General features: G+C 51.5%; 2 protein-coding genes across 2 annotated transcripts in view; both read left to right on the top strand.

Annotated features, from left to right (window-relative positions):
• Positions 1-1807, top strand: part of LOC119462766 (uncharacterized) — a 43504-nt gene extending 41697 nt beyond the window's left edge. The window contains exon 12 of the mRNA XM_037724034.2: positions 1497-1807. Coding sequence (XP_037579962.2) covers positions 1497-1629 — 133 coding nt within the window. The 3' untranslated portion in view covers positions 1630-1807. The remainder of the gene's footprint in view (positions 1-1496) is intronic.
• The window catches only part of LOC119462306 (ATP-binding cassette sub-family C member 2-like), a 246582-nt gene that overhangs the window by 90243 nt on the left and 135356 nt on the right, over positions 1-20983 (top strand). The window lies entirely within an intron of this gene.

Genomic DNA, 20983 nt, shown 5'->3' with positions numbered 1-20983 from the left:
TCTTGCGATTCTGTAGAAGTGTACATAAAAGCAGCCTGGAAATGACTACGTATTTGTATCATTTATTGCTGTGAATTTGCTACAGCCAACACTTCAACAATACCGCGAGGATACTGGCGTTTCAGACCATCAGACGAACGTTGGCACTGGCTGACTTTGTCAGAAGTTTGCTTGAGTAGATAAATATAAGGGTAGCTCCAGGAAGTGGATGGGAAAACGGCGTCGTGGTGACTCAATTGGTAAGAGCATCGGACGCGTAATGCAAAAACTTTGGTTCGCATCCCACCTGTGGCCGGTTGATTTAAAGCAAACGACCTACATGCCCAATGAAGCGAAAAATCCGCAGTCCTGTACAATCATCCGATGGTACCAAAACCAACGTGACGAAGTGACGATGTCACGTTCCCGGCGCTGGACCTGCTGCGGCTCGCATTCAGAGAGACAGTGTGGCCCACCCCCCGAAAACCGACCTGGATCACTACCGAAATTGAATTAGGGCGGATAAAAGTGAATTAAGGGGGATTAAAGGTGATTAAGGTGCATTACGGTGGATTAAGGTTGGAACAAATTAAGGTACAATTTTAATGTAAGCTGACAACTTAGAGAAGTCATTATGCTTTGGCATTCACGTAACGGAAGGACACCTAAATGAGAGACAACTTTTTTCATCCACTTTCAATTCCATATAGTTATGATTTCTTTAATTCAGTTTAAACTGCAGATAATTACCCTAAGCACTCCTTGTTTGTTGGCTTCTTATGATACGACTATTAAGAATTGGGCCTCTGGGTTGCCTTACTTCTGGTTTATTACATAGCGTGGGTGACGAATCCGGGAGATCTGATGCCTTCAGATAGCATGCGCGGGTTTATTCATCAGTTGCCTTCTCAGTTGATCAATTGCGGCAGAAAGGATGTGCCGCATCCGCCGCCTACGCCGTGAGTGGTGGCGTTTGCTCACACTGCCAGAAAGTTAGTTTTAGTAGGTAAATATAAATATCCCAGAAAATGGATGGGAAAACGGCACCGCGGTTGCTCCATTGGTAAGAGCATCGCACGCGCTATGCGAAGACGTGGGTTTGCATTACACCTGCGGCAGTTGTTTTTCACCTACATAATTTCACCGCCAAAATTACCAAGCGTGTGACCGCTCGAGGCACTATGCGTGTATTCGCAGGCTTGTTTCACGCTCCGAAAAAATCTTTGAAAAATGAAGAACTAAGAAAATAAATAAGGATTTAGGCGGAATGCAAAAAATAATCTGAGTAGCACGAAGCGACGGCAAGGAACATAACCACGGTTGTGTCCTGCTACGTCGGATTTGGATATTTGTAAATCTAGGTGTATGAAATTTGGGGCACCCTATATATATATATATATATATATATATATATATATATATATATATATATATGCCCGCTAACTTCTGTAGGATGTAGCAATTAAGCGCTTTTCCGGATATCAGCGCATAACCACCAATACCTTGTCTTATTTCAGGGTGGTCGTGTTGAGCGAAGGCCAAGTCTTGGAGTATGGATCGGTTCGGCACCTCCTGGCAGACCAAAGTTCTATCTTTCGTAGCATGGTGCAATGTTCCGGCATAGATCCGGATTTGAAATTGCAGGAGTGACATATGAAATAAATCAATACATAGATTCATAAAACGATGTTCGTTTCCGCAATTTATTATCAACAACTTGACATCCGCTGGTCGCTGATTGTAGCAAAATTACCTGATAGTCTTTAAGCACGCCCTTGCTCGCTTGTATTGAAGAACTTTCAAAGTACAGTCGAATAAAAACGCCTGATATCGTGTTTTGCGATTTCCCACCCGTTCCCTTGGCCATTTTTTGTCATAAGCTCCAAAGACAATCTTGCAGACATATACGCATAGAATTGATGGTGGCTACTTCCCATGAGCTAATATAGAAGCTGCAAGGACAGCCTTTTTGTTGTTGTTGTTGACTTAATCTTATTTCTAACGACCCCTTAACTTGGGTTGCCTGTATATGCCCATGAATTTAGGGAAAATGCCGTTTGGTTATATTGACGCGATATAAGTTGGCACGTGGTGACACTGGCCCCTTGAGGCGAGAACGACGAAGTTCGTGGTTGCGCGCGCGCTCTCCGAGGTCCAGCTATTATTAAAGGCTGACGTGTTTTTTTGCCTATCTGTTGCTGGTCAACTATTCTAGCTGTACTAGCTGGGTGACATTTCTGGTGGAAGTACTGGGTACGGTCGATGTTAAGATCTCCGGAGCGTACCCCAGACCTAAGCCCGGAGAGTAGTTCGGCCGAGCTTACCCCTGTGCACGTACGTACCAGCCGACGTCTCCAGGGACTCCAGCCACAGCACGGTCTGCTACCCGAACGAAGTAGAATGACGAACCAACCACCTCCTGCCGCTACTGCAGCATCGTACGTGGTCGTCAATCACATCCGGACGCCGAATCATTCCCACGGGAGTGCTTCAGAGGACGCCGACGACTGGCTTGACCATTTTGACCGGGTTGCCAACGTCACCGACTAGACCCACAGCGTGAGCTTCGCTACGTGTACTTCGCTCTTGAAGATTCCGCTAAAATATGGTTTGAGAACCACGAGGCGACACTGATGTCATGGGAAGAATTTCGTCGGCAGTTCCTCAATGCCTTCGCCAGGACGGACAGGAAGGAGAGGGCGGAGTTAGCAATGGAGTCGAGAATTCAAGGCCCGAATGAGCGAGTGACGGCGTACGTAGAAGGCATGAATCGGCTCTTCAGACGTTGGGACCCCTCTATGACTGAAGCAAAGAAGGTGCGCCACCTAATGCGCGGCGTCAAAGAGGAAATCTTTGCTGGCCTCATTCGAAATCCGCCGACGACAGTGGCAGAGTTCCACGACGAAGCCACCACCATGGAAAAAGTCCTTCAACAGCGGGCCAGGCAATACAACCGCGACGCCGTGATTTCAAGGGAGCTCTCTGCCGTTACCCTCGGCAACGACGTCGGCGCCATGCGAGAACTCATCAGGGCTGTCATCAAGGAGGAACTGCAGAAGATGCAGACGACCGCTGCCTCTGTGGGACAACTTTCCATTGTGGAAATGGTGCGCGCCGAGGTCCGACAGGCCGCCCATGTTCCTGAACAGTACGAGGCACCACAGCAGAGACCGCGTCCTCAAATGAGTTACGCAGAAGCAGTACGCCGTCCACCACCCTCAAGTGCGTATATCATGGTACACCCTGCTCAGCAATTGGACGTTAGCTTCAGGCCTCGCAGCACACCGCACATCGCCGAAGCAAGAACTAGGAAGAGCGACGTCTGGCGCACCGAAGACTACAAGCCCCTTTGTTACCATTGTGGCGAAGCCAGGCACATCTACAGAATGTGTCCTTATATTCCTGTGCGGCTCCGAGGATTCGCCCCCCATGCACCTAGTCCACGACCTGGTGAGCGGCCGCCGGAAATAGAGAGTTTGGTCGCGAATCGTCGCAATGGTGATCAACGATGGCACGAGCCCCGTTCGTAGTCTCCTGCTCGTTACAGGTCACCATCACCAAGCCAAGCCTTCTCTCGCGGCGCTCTCAGAGGCCGCTCGCCTATCCCGGCGGCTCGGGAAAACTGAGTTCAGTGACCTCCGGAGGTGACGCCGCTGACGTCGACTGTGCGCAAGATCCTCCACTTCGACGACAACGACGAAAACAGAACGACGCAGACGTACAGACGCATTCAAACACCGTACGAGAGGTAATAACGTTGAACATTCCCGTCACCGTAGACGACGAAGAAATAACAGCGTTAATCGACACTGGAGCGGACACTTCAGTTATGAGCATGGAAATTGCCTGCAAGCTGAAGAAAGTTTCTACCGAGTGGACTGTGTCGCAGATTCGCACTGCAGGAGGCCATCTGCTAACCCCGGTAGGAAGATGCACAGCGCGAATGAGCATTCGTGGGTTTACGTACCTCGGAGATTTCGTTATCCTCCCAAGCTGTTCGAGGGACCTAATTCTGGGAATGGACTTTCTGCAGGCTAATGGAGCCGTGATAAACTTACAAAAGTCGCTGGTAACGTTTTCAACGGCGCAGGCCTTAGCAGGGAGCAGCACTGACGACACGTATGTCAACGCCTTGAGGATTGTCGACGAGAACATCACAGTGCCGCCAAGGAGCAGTGCATTGACCCTCGTAACCTGCGACGCATTCGACGACTATGAGGGTATTGCCGAGGCAAATATCCCGATGTTGCTCGAAAGAGACATCTGCATCGCCCGGGGCCTGGTTCGAATACAGAATAAGTGCTCGCAAGTTTTTTTGACAAACTTCAACCATGAGTATCAGCACGTCCCTCAAGGTACAGCTGTGGCCTTTCTGAACGACATTGCTGACTTCTCGGACGTTGGCACGTTACAAGTGACTTCACCGGATGCAACAACTCACGCCAGCCTGAGTACCCGCGTCCACATTAATGCTGACTTAGCAGATGTACAGAAGGATCAGCTACTGGGCCTAGTGACAGAATTCTCTGGCTGTTTTTCCACAGAATCTAAAGTCCAGCGCACCTCCATTACGCAACACCGGATAGTTACAGAGGAGTCGGCGCGGCCTGTTCGTCAGCACCCGTACCGCGTGTCACCTATGGAGCGGGAGGCGATTAAGCGTCAAGTTGAAGAAATGCTCAATGATGACGTCATCCAGCCGTCGACAAGTCCGTGGGCGTCGCCTGTCGTACTAGTAAAAAGAAAGACAACACGCTCCGCTTCTGCGTTGACTACAGACGGCTTAACCGAGTCACCAAACGCGACGTTTACCCCCTGCCACGGATCGATGACGCTTTGGACCGTCTGCGTGATGCTGAGTTCTTTACTTCGTTAGACCTAAAGTCAGGGTACTGGCAAATCGAAGTGGACAAGCGTGACCGTGAAAAAACCACCTTCGTGACTCCCGACGGGCTATACGAATTTAAAGTCCTGCCTTTCGGTCTCTGTTCCGCTCCTGCTACGTTTCAACGAATGATGGACACTGTACTCGTCGGTCTAAAGTGGCAGACGTGTCTAGCGTGCCTAGACGACGTTGTTGTGTTTTCCAGCACGTTCGATGAACATCTCACCCGACTACGAAGTGTCCTTACCGCAATACGCAAGGCAAACCTCACCATCAAGCCCGAAAAATGTTACTTTGGCTTCCGGGAACTCAAGTTTTTAGGCCACGTGGTGAGCTCCCAAGGAGTACGACCAGACCCAGAAAAGCTCGCTGCCGTTGCCGAGTTTCCTCACCGTAAAGACAAGAAGGCTGTTCAGCGGTTCCTGGGCCTCTGCGCTTACTACCGCCGTTTCGTTGAAGGCTTCTCGAGGATTGCTGAACCTCTCACGAGACTGACGCGACAAGATGTGCCCTTCGCGTGGACGGAAGACCAAGAGCAGGCCTTCACCGAATTGCGCAAACGCCTTCAATCCGCTCCAGTGCTGGCGCATTTTGATGACACCGCGGCAAATGAAATTCACGCAGACGGAAGCAACGTAGGACTCGGGGCTATTCTGGTTCAATGGCAAGACGGCGCAGAACGTGTAATTACGTACGCGAGACGTAGTCTCACAAAAGCAGAAGCCAATTATTCAAGCACCGAAAAAGAATGTTTAGCAGTCGTGTGGGCCATCAGCAAGTTCCGACCTTACTTATACGGCTGGCCTTTTCGAGCGATCAGTGACCACCATTCGCTCTGCTGGCTTGCCAATCTACGAGACCCGTCAGGTCGCCTCGCTCGTTGGAGCCTCCGCCTCCAGGAATACGACATGACTGTTGTCTACAGATCGGGCCGTAAGCATAGCGACGCTGACTGCTTGTCACGTTCTCCTATTCCCGTGACATCCTCCCATTTGGAGCTAGATTTGCCGTTTCTTGGTGTCGTCGACGTGATGCGCATGGCTGACTACCAACGTGCAGACTCTGAACTGCTTCCAGTCTCCGATATCTCGAGGGAGCTGACGTTGTTGTCCCACGCCCACTTTCACGAGGATTGACATCGTACTGCCTGCGGAACGATGTCCTGTACAAGAAAAATTTCGAGAACAGCCAAGAAACGTTCCTTCTCGTCGTTCCGACGGCGCTGCGCGAAGTTTTACAGGCGTGTCACGACGATCCCTGTGCCGGCCACTTAGGCTTCGCGAGGACATTAGCGCGCACACGGTAGAAATACTATTGGGCACACCTATTTTCGTCGGTTCAGCGCTATGTGCGAACGTGCCGTGACTGTCAGAGGCGTAAAGTCCCACCCGTCAAGCCTGTCGGCCTCCTTCAGCCTTTGGATCCGCCTCCGGCGCCGTTCCAGGAAGTGGGAATGGACCTTCTTGGTCCATTCCCCACGTCTTCCTTGCAAAACAAGTGGATAATTGTGGCAACCGAATATTTAACTCGCTATGCGGAGACAAAACTGTACCGCGGGGAACTGCTGCTGAAGTCACCAGCTTCTTCGTCCACAACATCGTACTTCGTCACGGTGTACCCGCTGTGCTCATTACTGATCGCGGTGCAGCGTTAACAGCAGAGTTGTTGCAACAAGTCGTCACGCTGACGCATACTGACCACCGAAGGACCACAGCCTATCATCCCCAGACTAACGGCTTAACAGAGCGCCTGAACAGAACATTGGCCGACATGCTATCCATGTACATTGATGTGGAAAACAAGACATGGGATGAAATTTTGCCATACGTGACGTCTGCTTACAATAACGCTGTACAGGGGACCACCTAGTTTACACCATTAGAGCTCGTTTACGGACGTCGCCTTACAACCTCCCTTAGACGCCATGCTCCCGGTAGACCACGGAACCACAAGGAATGACACCACTAAAGAGTTCGTCGAGAAAGCAGAGGAAGCTCGCCAGCTTGCTCGGAATCGCATCCGCACCCAGCAGAATACCGACGCCTGCCGTTACAACTCGCTATGCGGAGACAAAACTGTACCGCGGGGAACTGCTGCTGAAGTCACCAGCTTCTTCGTCCACAACATCGTACTTCGTCACGGTGTACCCGCTGTGCTCATTACTGATCGCGGTGCAGCGTTAACAGCAGAGTTGTTGCAACAAGTCGTCACGCTGACGCATACTGACCACCGAAGGACCACAGCCTATCATCCCCAGACTAACGGCTTAACAGAGCGCCTGAACAGAACATTGGCCGACATGCTATCCATGTACATTGATGTGGAAAACAAGACATTGGATGAAATTTTGCCATACGTGACGTCTGCTTACAATAACGCTGTACAGGGGACCACCTAGTTTACACCATTAGAGCTCGTTTACGGACGTCGCCTTACAACCTCCCTTAGACGCCATGCTCCCGGTAGACCACGGAACCACAAGGAATGACACCACTAAAGAGTTCGTCGAGAAAGCAGAGGGAGCTCTCCAGCTTGCTCGGAATCGCATCCGCACCCAGCAGAATACCGACGCCTGCCGTTACAACCGGACCCGACGGAACGTCCAGTACTCACCAGGCGACCGCGTGTGGGTGTGGACACCTATCCGACACCGTGGGCTCTCGGAGAAATTGTTGCGCCGCTATTTCAGCCCTTACAAAGTTGTACGCCGCCTCAGTGATGTAAACTATGAGGTGGTGCCTCAAAGCTCTGATCCTAGTTGGAACCGACGCCGTCCCCGTGCTGAAGTCGTCCACGTAGTACGGATGAAGCCGTACTACGCACGCGAGGGATAAGCAACCCTCAAAAACCGCTTCAGAATTGTGTACATTCCTGTATGTTTTTTTTTCTTTCCATGTTGGCACTCTTGCCCATATTGCTCGCCCCATGCCCTTGAAGCGACCGGGTCGGTCGCTTTGAGAGGGGAGCAATGACGCGAAATAAGTTGGCACGTGGTGACACTGGCCCCTTGAGGCGAGAACGACGAAGTTCGTGGTTGCGCGCGCGCTCTCCGAGGTCCAGCCATTATTAAAGGCTGACGTGTTTTTTTGCCTATCTGTTGCTGGTCAACTATTCTAGCTGTACCAGCTGGGTGACAATATGATGCCGTTAATAAGGTTTAATAGGATCACTGCAATTAATATTTTGTCTTCTTTAGGCTCAATGGCGATCGTCCTTTTTCTAGAAATTGATGGATGCATTAATCTTTATTTGATTTACTTAAGTGTGGTTCAGCCCCTAGATGTCCGAGAGTACCCTGGCCGACATCTCTAGGCATGCCCTGTACACCCGCCAGAGCTGGTGGACAGGGCATGCCAGTTCGGTCTGGCGCCAGGGCATCTGGCGCCAGACTGAACTCTGATGGGCGTAGGGGGTAATGGAATGGTGAGGGGGAGGTAAATCTCGTATGCCGTTCCTGTTATACGTGGTAATTTGATGGTAGGTGTATATCCCCTCTCCTGGTTTTTTCATGTGGTTGGGTAAGTGGTTGCCCAGGGTCCACAGGGAAAGACTTTGGACTTGTGCATTAAGGCGCTCGTTCCGGGGGACACGCTCATGTCCAGCCGCCTACGTGATGGTCACCGGATGGGAAAGTGAAGCGATGTTTTGTAAAATATGTGTGACCATCATAGGCGCTATACCTTTAAGAAAGTAGCTGTATACAATTTGGGAATCGGTGCAGATATCTGTAATAATAGAATCCGCGGCCGTATGCGCTACAGCTAGGGCTAATGCAACCCCCGTAGACACATCGTTGCGCGCTATCTTTATCGAGGTAGATATGGTAATGCGTCCGTGCTCTGTCATGGTAGCAGCCAGGGTAATTACTTCGAGTGGACCGACCTTGGCCTCGACGTATAGAAGACGTCTTCGATATTTTCAAAACGCCGGGCGTAGTAACCGCGCCTTGCGTCGGCCTGGGTAGCGGTGGGAATTGATGTTTCGTGGCAATGGTTTGAGTTGCATGTGACCCGCCACTCTTACAGGAACGGGGAACCACGGCTATTCATTTGGGTCCTTCTATGATTTCCTGGATGGTATTATAGAAACTAGTCTGTAGGAGGCGGGTAGTCCTAGTGCGCACCGGTAGCCCTAGTATCTTCTTAACCGCCTGCTTGATTGGACTATCAGCCTGATCCAGTTGTTTTTAACTGAGGTGGTGATACGAAAGGTGGTAGGTGAGGCGACTGACCATCAAAGCTTCAATCATTTGCATGTTGTCCTCTTCAGACAGACCATGATTGCGCGACGCAATCCGGTGAACATGTCCTGAGATTTGCTTTATATATTTGCTTATCGGGGTGGCTCAGGGAAAACGCGCGTTAAGGTTAGACTGGATGTGCAGACCAAGAATCCCGATTTTATGTACGTTAGGCACTGGTCGACCATGTACGAATAGATCTGTTCTAGCGTCGCACGTGTGGGGTTTATTCGTGATCAATTCGGACGTTTCTGGCAAGCAGAAGAGTCCCATTATGCTTATATGCCTGTCGATGACGTTGGTAGCTGTGCATAGGACATCTTGGACCTCCCGAATGGAGCCTTGTTCCACCCATAGGGTCATATCATCAGCATAGAATGCGTAGTGCACTTTAGGTATATCTGTGAGCTCTTTCGAAGGTGGGGCCATGGCTACGTTAAATAATAGTGGTGATAGGACTGCTTCCTGGAGTGTGCCCCTATCGGGGAGGCCTAAAGAGGCCGATGTGAGTGGACCTAATCCAATTTCAGTGGCGTGATTTTCAAGATAAGCTTTGACATATTGCCAGATGCAACGGCCGCGTCCTGTGGTGGCAAGGGTTCTGAGGATATATTCGTGTCCTACGTTGTCAAAAACCTTTTGTACGTCTAATGCTGTCGCCGACGCTTTTCAACGTGGCCATGATGAAACTCCCAGCCCATTTTGAGAAAATACCGGTTAAGACATGTCTTGTATGCAGATGACATCACGATATGGACGGTCAGAGGGTCCATGTGAGAACAACAAGAGGCATCACAGGAGTCAGTATACGTCATAGCAAGGTATACGCGGAGACATGCAGGCTGGAATGCGCGCCGAAGAAATCGTAGCTTGTCATAATCGAGAAGCGCTCACGAGGACCATCAACAGCGCAGGCAACAACCATCCACCAGCGAATAGGTCCTAGAGAAATCACCAAAGTGGACAGAATTCGTATCCTCGGCTTACACTTACAAAAAGACGGGGGCGGAAGATACGCCGTACAGTAGGTGCAACACACGACTACTCAGATCTTCAGATCTTACGCTTGATGCAAACATTACCAGCAGGAAGTTGGGACTCAAGAAACAGGACCTGATCCGACTAGTACAGGCTCTGATTGTGAGCCACATTGCGTACTCGGCACCATATTTAAATTTCAGCAATGCGGAGGTGGAGGTACTCGACCGACTGATACGCAAGACGTATTAAGCAAGCGCTCGGACTGCCACACTGAATGGCTACTTTTCGTCTTTATGAGGCAGGGGTGTACGACAACGCACGGGAAATCACAGAGGTCCACCTGGCCAGCCAGAAAGAAAGGCTATTACACGCAATAGCGGGGCGCCGTGTCTTGGATATTACGTACGAAAGACTAGAGATGGGGAAGACGGATCACTCAACGGTTCAGCTCACTGAAATGAACCGGTTCATTTGAACTGCTCACCGGTTCACTTAAATCTGTAACCTGTGTTATGCATAGTCTAGTTACTTGGCTTTGAAAAAAAAAACTGTCGCAGTTTCACCCGAAAGGCGAAGCATCCACTGCGATAGCAAATTATTAGAGAGCTAAACGGAATAAGGATAGTAGTTTTATCAGCTGTATAAACTTGGACATGCAGCAGCACCAGCAACGCGCAGAACTGTTGTCGACGCCGTCGGCGTTTTGCCCGCGTTCGCACCGAACGCGCGCGGCGTTGGTGTGAACGGTGCGTACAAAATAGTAAATGGTATCTGCTTAACACTGGTTTGTCCACACATAAATCCACTGTCAGTGTACATGCAAAATCATAAATGTCAGCCTCGGATTCATGAATGACACCCGAGGCACACAAAAGTACAATCTCTAATAAAGTCGCTAACAAGCCGTCCTGAATGGAGCCAAAGTGATCAAGGCAACAGCAGCTATCTGTTATTCCACACAACCTCCGTAATCTCCCAAGTTGTCCGCCAGAACGTTTTTGAGTTTCTGTCCAGTATTTTGTCAACTATCGGGAAATGCAAATAACAACCCCGGTTGTTTGGACGGAAGCGTTTGTCTATTTACATAATGCAAGCGTTGCTGAGAAACAAACGTCTTAAAATCACTTTTTTTCTTTTTTTCAAATGACACCGCCTTTTGATGTACGACAGATAACAAAAGGGACCGCGGTAAGCTGCGGGCGCTGTAAGATCGATTCTTATAGGGAGCCTACATGCAAGCGCCGTTTTAAAACGGCGCTTGCATGTAGGCTCCCTAGATTCCTAAAACGGAAAATGTTACCAGGGTCTTTCATTACTATTAGCTATGGAAGAAGAATACATTTCGTGTGTGTGGTACAGAACGCCATAATTTATTTGTTTACACCAAGAAGTGTGGGGTAACCTGCAGTTATCCAATTATGATGACAAAAATGTCGCAGTTTCACCCGAAACGCGAAGCATCAACTGCGATAGCAAATTATTAGAGAGCTAAACGGAATAAAGATAGTAGTTTTGTCAGCTGTATAAACTTGGACATGTAGCAGCACAAGCAAAGCGCGTAGAACTGTTGTCGATGCCGTCGGCGTTCTGCCCGCGTTCGCACCGAACGCGCGCGGCGTTAGTGACTGTTGTCGATACCTCTGGGGGCGGCTCGGAGGTTTTCGACGAGATCAGAATGGGACGCTCGTCGAGCAGCGTCGGAAATCTTAGCCACCTTCTCGCCTCGCAACGCTTCTATATAAATACGCATTTGGTGCCGCAGCTAGATGTGGCCTCCCGTCTCCCCACGGCCTTTCGCGCGACGGAAGAAGCCGCGTTTGCTCTCTATATAAGGTGCTTGTAAAGGAGGAAAGAGACGCTTAATTCTGCAGCCCCTCAGGGAGCACGGCGCAGAACGCGCGTTTGCTCTCCGACGTGCGTTCGCTCCCCGTGAAAGCGCGCCTTCCGTCGCGCCCTTTTACTCGCGCTTACAGCGTCCGGATCGCGGCGACGATTTCATCGCCGTTGACGTCATACGGAACCTCACCGCGACGGCGACGCGAGAAATCTGTTTTGGAGTGTCCATATAATTGCTATCGCAATAAAATGAGAAGCTTGAGAGAAGGTAGACGACCGCTAACCGTAACACTCTTCGTTTGGATTTTGCGGCGACGTTTAAAGACATTCTGCTATTCTAATAATATTCCTATGCACTGAAAAATAAGTTTGCAGCAGTTTATGGCATTCAGATCAGCTCCTCTTCGACACACTGTCGAGATTGGGGTATAGAATTGCTACATGCACATATGCTAATGTCCAAACAAGTGCTTGTGTTAGGGCACGGCCGCTGGATAAAAAAATTACTCCATCTCCCGCTAAAGAGAACCATGTGTGGATGCAAAGCAGCGGAGAGATGGTTAGCTTGAGCGGGAGATGGTTTCGGGGCAGCGGCCCGAGCACTCATCGCGGCGCTGCACAGGAGAGAGAATGAGGCGTGCGCGCTCCGCCATATTCATACTGCAGAACTATCGTGACGCCCCCAGCGGAGTATGCAGCTTGAGCGGGAGATGGTTTCGCGGCAGCGGCCCGAGCACTCATCGCGGCGCTGCACAGGAGAGAGAATGAGGCGTGCGTGCTCCGCCATTTTCATACTGCGGAACTATCGTGACGCCCCCAGCGGAGTATGCAGCTTGAGCGGGAGATGGTTTCGCGGCAGCGGCCCGAGCACTCATCGCGGCGCTGCACAGGAGAGAGAATGAGGCGTGCGCGCTCCGCCATTTTCATACTGCGGAACTATCGCGACGCCCCCAGCGGAGTATGCAGCTTGAGCGGGAGATGGTTTCGCGGCAGCGGCCCGAGCGCTCATCGCGGCGCTGCACAGGAGTGAGAATGAGGCGTGCGCCCTCCGCCATTTTCATACTGCGGAACTATCGTGACGCCCCCAGCAGAGTATGCAGCTTGAGCGGGAGATGGTTTCGCGGCAGCGGCCCGAACACTCATCGCGGCGCTGCACAGGAGAGAGAATGAGGCGTGCGCGCTCCGCCATTTTCATACTGCGGAACTATCGCGACGCCCCCAGCGGAGTATGCAGCTTGAGCGGGAGATGGTTTCGCGGCAGCGGCCCGAGCACTCATCGCGGCGCTGCACAGGAGAGAGAATGAGGCGTGCGCGCTCCGCCATTTTCATACTGCGGAACTATCGCGACGCCCCCAGCGGAGTATGCAGCTTGAGCGGGAGATGGTTTCGCGGCAGCGGCCCGAGCACTCATCGCGGCGCTGCACAGGAGAGAGAATGAGGCGTGCGCGCTCTGCCATTTTCATACTGCGGAACTATCGCGACGCCCCCAGCGGAGTATGCAGCTTGAGCGGGAGATGGTTTCGCGGCAGCGGCCCGAGCGCTCATCGCGGCGCTGCACAGGAGAGAGAATGAGGCGTGCGCGCTCCGCCATTTTCATACTGCGGAACTATCGCGACGCCCCTAGCGGAGTATGCAGCTTGAGCAGGAGATGGTTTCGCGGCAGCGGCCCGAGCGCTCATCGCGGCGCTGCACAGGAGAGAGAATGAGGCGTGCGCGCTCCGCCATTTTCATACTGCGGAACTATCGCGACGCCCCCAGCGGAGTATGCAGCTTGAGCGGGAGATGGTTTCGCGGCAGCGGCCCGAGCGCTCATCGCGGCGCTGCACAGGAGAGAGAATGAGGCGTGCGCCCTCCGCCATTTTCATACTGCGGAACTATCGTGACGCCCCCAGCGGAGTATGCAGCTTGAGCGGGAGATGGTTTCGCGGCAGCGGCCCGAGCACTCATCGCGGCGCTGCACAGGAGAGAGAATGAGGCGTGCGCGCTCCGCCATTTTCATACTGCGGAACTATCGTGACGCCCCCAGCGGAGTATGCAGTTTGAGCGGGAGATGGTTTCGCGGCAGCGGCCCGAGCGCTCATCGCGGCGCTGCACAGGAGAGAGAATGAGGCGTGCGCGCTCCGCCATTTTCATACTGCGGAACTATCGTGACGCCCCCAGCGGAGTATGCAGCTTGAGCGGGAGATGGTTTCGCGGCAGCGGCCGGAGCACTCATCGCGGCGCTGCACAGGAGAGAGAATGAGGCGTGCGCGCTCCGCCATTTTCATACTGCGGAACTATCGTGACGCCCCCAGCGGAGTATGCAGCTTGAGCGGGAGATGGTTTCGCGGCAGCGGCCCGAGCGCTCATCGCGGCGCTGCACAGGAGAGAGAATGAGGCGTGCGCGCTCCGCCATTTTCATACTGCGGAACTATCGTGACGCCCCCAGCGGAGTATGCAGCTTGAGCGGGAGATGGTTTCGCGGCAGCGGCCCGAGCGCTCATCGCGGCGCTGCACAGGAGAGAGAATGAGGCGTGCGCGCTCCGCCATTTTCATACTGCGGAACTATCGTGACGCCCCCAGCGGAGTATGCAGCTTGAGCGGGAGATGGTTTCGCGGCAGCGGCCCGAGCGCTCATCGCGGCGCTGCACAGGAGAGAGAATGAGGCGTGCGCGCTCCGTCATTTTCAAACCGCGGAACTACCGTCGCGCGCCCCTTGCGGAGTATGCAGCTGTCAGCACCACCTGTCGAGCGCGCCGCTCCGGATTCCTAGAGGAGAGAAAGGGGGGTAGCGTAGGAGAGGACAGAGAGGGGGAGCGGACGCGCATGCGCTGTGGGAGTGTGGGACGGGGGACAACAGACAGAGCCGCCGGCTAAGAAATGCTTCGCATTTAAAAACGATTTATGCGTTTGTAGAATAACCGTGTTATAGGCATTTTCACTGTGTTTGGAGAATACTTGTCAATTAATTATTTTAAAAGCGCGAATATTCAATTGTAATGAACCATTCTTTTCTGACATTGGGGATAAAATGCTTTTGATACTGTAACAGACATAACGTGATGCATTTTTTTAAGAAAGAAAAATATACTTAATCGTCATGACAGCAGCTTTTCTGTTTTTGTAGTACTTTAAAAGCAACTTTGGCCAAATTAAGAACAAAAAATATTGTAAAATATCATTAAAATTTATACATTTATTCACATACACACGTTCACAACAATCTGAGTCAGCTGTAACGCTATAAACAATGAGTGTCGCAATAATTTCTTTAAGTATAATACACAAATCGTACGTAAGATCAACAAAACAGCTGCGCGACGTCGTTTTCGTATAACCACCCCCCCCCCTTTTTTTTTAAAGACGATAGTCTTTCCTGGGCTACCTAAACGGGAAAAACCTTTATCTGTCTGTCTATGTGTCACTCGATTCCACCGCCCAGCCAAAACCGATTCAACCGCCTGGCCAAAATCAACCAAGGTACCAATCAACCAAGGTGGCAATCACTGGTGGTACGCGGTCATACACGTCAAAATTATACAGAGCAAAGGAAACCTCAGGCCTATTTGAAGCAAAATATATGTACATAACCGTGATCTACAGCGTTCATTTAATTAAAAAATACACATTGGACTGGTTTTTACGTGGTGTCAAAGAGACACTACCCGTTAAAAACTAGCCGACTGAAGCCGCGGCTCTGTAGCTGGCTTTAGGCCAACAGTTATAAGAGGTCCCAACAGATGGCGCGCGAGCAGGACGAACACAGGAAATTTGAAATAAATTCAGGTGAGAGGGAAGGGGAAGGCATGACGGGGTGGGAGGGAAGAGAAGAGAGGGTTTTACGTATCAGGGGCAGCAGAAGACTATCATCTTTTGACGTCCTTTGCAGCGAAGCAGGCAGATATGCGGCCAATTTTTTCTCATGAGCGCTCGCGCGACACTGGCGATCATGCCATCATGCGCCAATGCAAGAAAAAAAGAAAAAAAAAAGAATGAAGTAGTGCCACTATAGCACAACATATCATTGGCCTCGTTTTATTGACGTGCTAATGATACACGCTCAGAAAATGCACAGAAGTGAAAGAAATGGGCGACATTTTCCTGACTACACTAATCAGCACAACATGAAGACAAGGACGTAAACCGTATGTTCACCTGTTGTCTTTAAATACACGGAAGACTTGGTTTTCGAAGTGTTGCACCAGCGCACGATGCGTGATCGGTGAGAGTCGCGAGACATCGTTCGAACAGCAGCAGTGAAGCAACGGCGCCATCCTTTACCAATTAAGGCTTCTTCTACCTTCGGTGACAACGGGTGCCACACTATAGGACGCACACAAAACTAAAGGAACTGCCGCGCACACGACACCCAGCAAGCGAGTACGAGTAGCGCGAGTCTACCCACGCCGGTCGCCACTCGTCGGCCAGAAAACGAAACCACGAAACCCAGCAGAACACCCGGTTCTGACGGAACAGTTCGACACGATTGACTGAACGAGAAAGAACCGGCTTCCTCTCTCCAAAAAAAAAAAAAAAAAATTGTCGCAGTTTCACCGGAAAGGCGAAGCACCAATTGCGATAGCAAATTAGTAGAGAGCTGTACGGAGTAAGGTAGTAGTTTTATCAGCGGTATAAACTTGGACATGCAGCAGCACCAGCAACGCGCAGAACTGTTGTCGACGCCGTCGGCGTTTTGCCCGCGTTCGCACCGAACGCGCGCGGCGTTTTTATATTGTCACGCGTAAGGCGAACGCAAGCAACGCTATGAGCAGCCAGACACGAAGAATGCCAGACGCGAAGGAACGGTTCTCCAGCTGGCGCGGGATCTTCGACTTCGTCGTCTTCTCCGTTCTTGCTGGGCACCCAATGATGATTGTTTGTGGGCTCAAAACACCAGGTGGCATTATTCCCCCTCCCAATGAAGCATCGACTCGATGCTCAAACACAAGACGTACACGGAAAGTACACAAATTAGGTAAGACACACACAAAAAAAATGTAAACGCGCTAGCCCACAGACGGTCAAGCACATGAGGCAAGACAATGCGTTCTGTGGTCGGGGAAAAGAAAATCGCTTCGCAGTTCTTCGGAGGACGACGCGACTACAGCAAAAAGAAAAGTTTGTTCACCAGTACACTATCTGAACATCACCGTGTAAAATACGGCTTGAGGCGGACGACATGTACAATCTCTGCACGTGGTAATCGGCGCTTGGACGATGGCAGGTCTCCGTCAGGAATCACTTCATAGTTCACGTCGCTGACACGCCTTAGCACTGTGTACGGTCCGAAGTACTTGCTCAGGATTTCTCGCTGAGGCCTCGCCGTCTAATGGGGGTCCAAACCCAAACTTGGTCACCGGGCTCATAGGTAACTTGTCGATGATGGAGATTGTACCTTATTGCATCTGTACACTGCTGCTGTCTTATGTGCACACGTGGCAGTTGACGTGCTTCCTCGGCGCGCTCAATGTACTCCTCGACGTCAGGAGCTAACTGGTCGAGCTGATCGATGTCGTCATACGGAATCATGGCGTCGAGCATAGTTTGAACATCTCGACCATAAACGAGGCGAAACGGCGTGAATCGTGTAGTTTCCTGCGTGGCAGTGTTGTACGCAAAGGTCACGTACGGCAGGATTTCGTCCCATGTTTTGTGCTGCACATCCATGTACGTAGATATCATGTCTGCCAGTGTTTTGTTTAGTCTTTCGGTCAAGCTGTTAGTCTGAGGGTGGTATGCAGTGGCCTTTCGATGACTCGTGTAACTCAACTTGAAGATGTCGTCCAGGAGCTTCGCCGTAAATGCCGTCCCTCGGTCAGTGATGATGAATGACGGTGCGCCATGCCGAAGCACAATGTGATGCATAAAAAACTGGGCCACCTCAGATGCTTTCCCGCGTGGTAGTGCCTTCGTCTGAGCGTAACGCATCAAGTAATTGGTTGCGACAATGATCCACTTATCGCCGGAGAAAGACAAGGAAAATGGTCCAAGAAGGTCCATTCCAACTTCATCAAACGGCGTACGCGGAGGGTCGATAGGTTGTAGAAGGCCTGCAGGCTTGAAGGGGGGTGACTTGCGGCGCTGGCATTCACGACATCCTTTGACGTAGCGTTTGACGCAAGCAGTCACTCTAGGCCAGTAGTACAGTTGTCGTACCCTGTCCAGAGTCCTTGAGTAGCCCAAGTGACCAGATGTCGGCTCGTCGTGGCAGGCTAATAGAATGTCGTCGCGAAGGGCTTGAGGCACTACTAGAAGATGTGGTTTGTCGCCAGCACCTGTGTTTCTTTTGTATAAGATGCCCTCTCGTAGGCAAAATGACGACAACCGTCGCGAAATATTAGCGAGGAATGGACGCGATGCCGCCTTCTAAGTGATCGATGATGGGACTTAACTCAGTGTCCGATGCCGGCCCGCTGAGGGCTCCCAGGAAGGCGCTGTCAGCTTCCTCGTCAGGATTCTGGGATCCAACAGGTGCTCGTGATAGCGTGTCAGCATCTTCATGTTTTCTGCATGACTTGTATACGATGGTGATGTTAAATTCCTGGAGTCGCAGACTCCAACGTGCTAATCGTCCAGAAGGGTATTTGAGGTTGGCCAACCAGCACAAAGCGTGATGATCGGTCACAACTTTAAATGGCCGCCCGTAAAGATACGGCCTAAACTTTGTAGTAGCCCAAATGACCGCGAGGAACTCCTTCTCTGTGGTGGAATAATTGTACTCGGCGCGTGACAGAGTGCGGCTCGCGTAGGCTATAACTCGTTCAGTCCCGTCTTGCCTTTGCACCAGGATAGCTCCGAGACCGATATTGCTGGCGTCAGTCCGTACTTCTGTGTCAGCGTCCTCATCGAAATGACCGAGCACGGCAGGAGAAGACAATCGACGTTTTAGCTCGGCAAAGGCGGTCTGTTGTTCATCAGTCCATAGGAATGGCGCGTCGCCACGCGTAAGGCGAAATAGCGGCTCTGCAATCTTCTAAAAATTTTCAATGAAGCCTCGATAATATGCGCACAAGCCCAAAAATCGTCTGACACTTTTCTTGTCTGTTGGAGCTGGAAAAGCAGCTACGGCAGCAGTCTTCTCGGGATCAGGCCGAACATTTGCCGCGCTCACGACGTGACCGAGAAACTTCAGTTACTCGTAACCAAAATGGCATTTCTCTGGCTTGAGGGTAAGGTCAGCCGATCGAATGGCTTCGAGTACATTCCGAAGGCGTCATGTGCTCGTCAAAAGTTTCCGAAAAGACAACGACATGATCGAGATAGACGAGGCAGCTTTTCCATTTGAGGTCAGCGAGAACAGTATCCATCATTCGCTGGAATGTGGCTGGAGCGGAACAGAGGCCGAAAGGGAGTACTCTAAATTCGTAAAGGCCGTCCGGAGTCACAAAGGCAGTTTTCTCGCGGTCCCGCTCATCTACTTCAATTTGCCAGTAGCCACTTTTCAGATCGATAGAGGAGAAATACTTCGCGCGCCTCAGCCTGTCCAGAGAATCGACGACACGAGGCAACGGGTACACGTCTTTCTTGGTGACGTTGTTTAGCTTCCGGTAGTCAACACAAAACCAAAAAACCAAAGCGTGCCATCTTTCTTTTTAACGAGCACGACTGGCGATGACCAGGTGCTGCATGAAGGCTGTATTACGCCGTCTTGAAGCATTTCCTTCACCTGCGTTTGAATGGCATGTCGTTCGGTCGGGGAAAACACGATAAAGCTGTTGCCGTATGGAGTGCGCGTCGTCATAGGTGATGATACGATGTTTCGTAATCACCGTTTGACGTATCTTCGACGACCGTGCAAAGCAAGAGTGAAACTCGAGCAACAGCTCGCGCAGGGGTTGTTTGTTGTCTTCAGGAAGCGTTGGGCTAATGTCGACGTTCCGTAGAGGTGCTTCAGCAGTGCCCATTGCCTCGGAAACAAAACATTGAGTGACATCGGCGATTGGGTCGGCGTAGGCGATGACAGTACCGGGGAAATGGTGGCGGTGTTCGTAGCTGAAGTTCGTGACAAGAACGTCACAGTGGCCATCACGGAGATCAATAAGGCTTCTTGCTACGCAAACACCTTGAGAAAGCAGGAGAGAGTTATTGCTTTCTGCGATCGCTTCACCGTGTAAGAGTCTGTCACATGCCACTTGAACCACGACACTTGCACGCGGTGGTAACATGACAGCGTCGTCGATGACACGAAGAGGTGCTCGAGGGTGGAAGGTGTTGGTCGTCGCTGCGGCGCTCTCTGTCGAAAAAGTGACGAGGCGTTTTCGAATGTCGATGATAGCTCCATGCTCCCTAAGAAAGTCCATGCCGATGATTAGGTCTCGGGAACACTGAGGGAGAATGCTCAAGCTGGCAACAAACGTGGACCCGCGAATCTCTATTCGTGCCGTGCACATGCGGGGTGGTGTGACGATGTGCCCGCCAGCTGTACGAACTGGCGTTCGATTCCAAGTCGTCGTCACTTTCTTTAGTAGGGTGGCCAGTTTTTCGTTGATTATTGAATAATCCGCTCCAGTGTCCACTAAAGCAGTGCGTACGCGTCAGCAGGGTCCTTGAGCACGTCCAGACTGAGCGGCCTCGCCCCCGAAGGCCGCTGTGGTTAGTTCTCCCGGCGTGGGCTGGGCGACCGACCCTGCACCACGCTCGAATACGTACGGCGAGTCGGAGAAAATCGCCGCGGCGAAGGGGATCGTGACTGGTGTCGAGCTGATGAGGATCCGGGCTGCTGGGCAACGTATTCTTCAATTCCAGGAGGACGCTGGCCGAACCTAGGTCGCGGCGAGTTTGCTGGGAATCCGCGTAGTCCGAGCTCTCGATATGAGCACTGTCGGTAGATATGCCCAGCTTCGCCACAGTGAAAGCAAAGGGGACGACGATCAGGTGCCCGCCACACGTCTGATTTTCTTGGGGCCTGTCGGTTGTCGTGGTAATACGATTCCGCTTGGTCGGGCTGTAGTATGGCCGGGACCGCGGTGCGAAACGGGGAGGAAGGTGGGGCGGGTTGCCGCAAAGCTTGCGAATACGACATACGGGGGCTGTCAGGTCTTAGCGGTTGAGCTTCTGGGTTGAAGGGTGGTTCTCTTAGCGCA

The sequence above is a fragment of the Dermacentor silvarum genome, chromosome 8 (genome assembly GCF_013339745.2).
Source record: "Dermacentor silvarum isolate Dsil-2018 chromosome 8, BIME_Dsil_1.4, whole genome shotgun sequence".
NCBI lineage: Eukaryota > Metazoa > Arthropoda > Arachnida > Ixodida > Ixodidae > Dermacentor > Dermacentor silvarum.
Note: the sequence above shows the minus strand (reverse complement) of the source record. Positions and strands in the feature narration are given on the sequence as shown.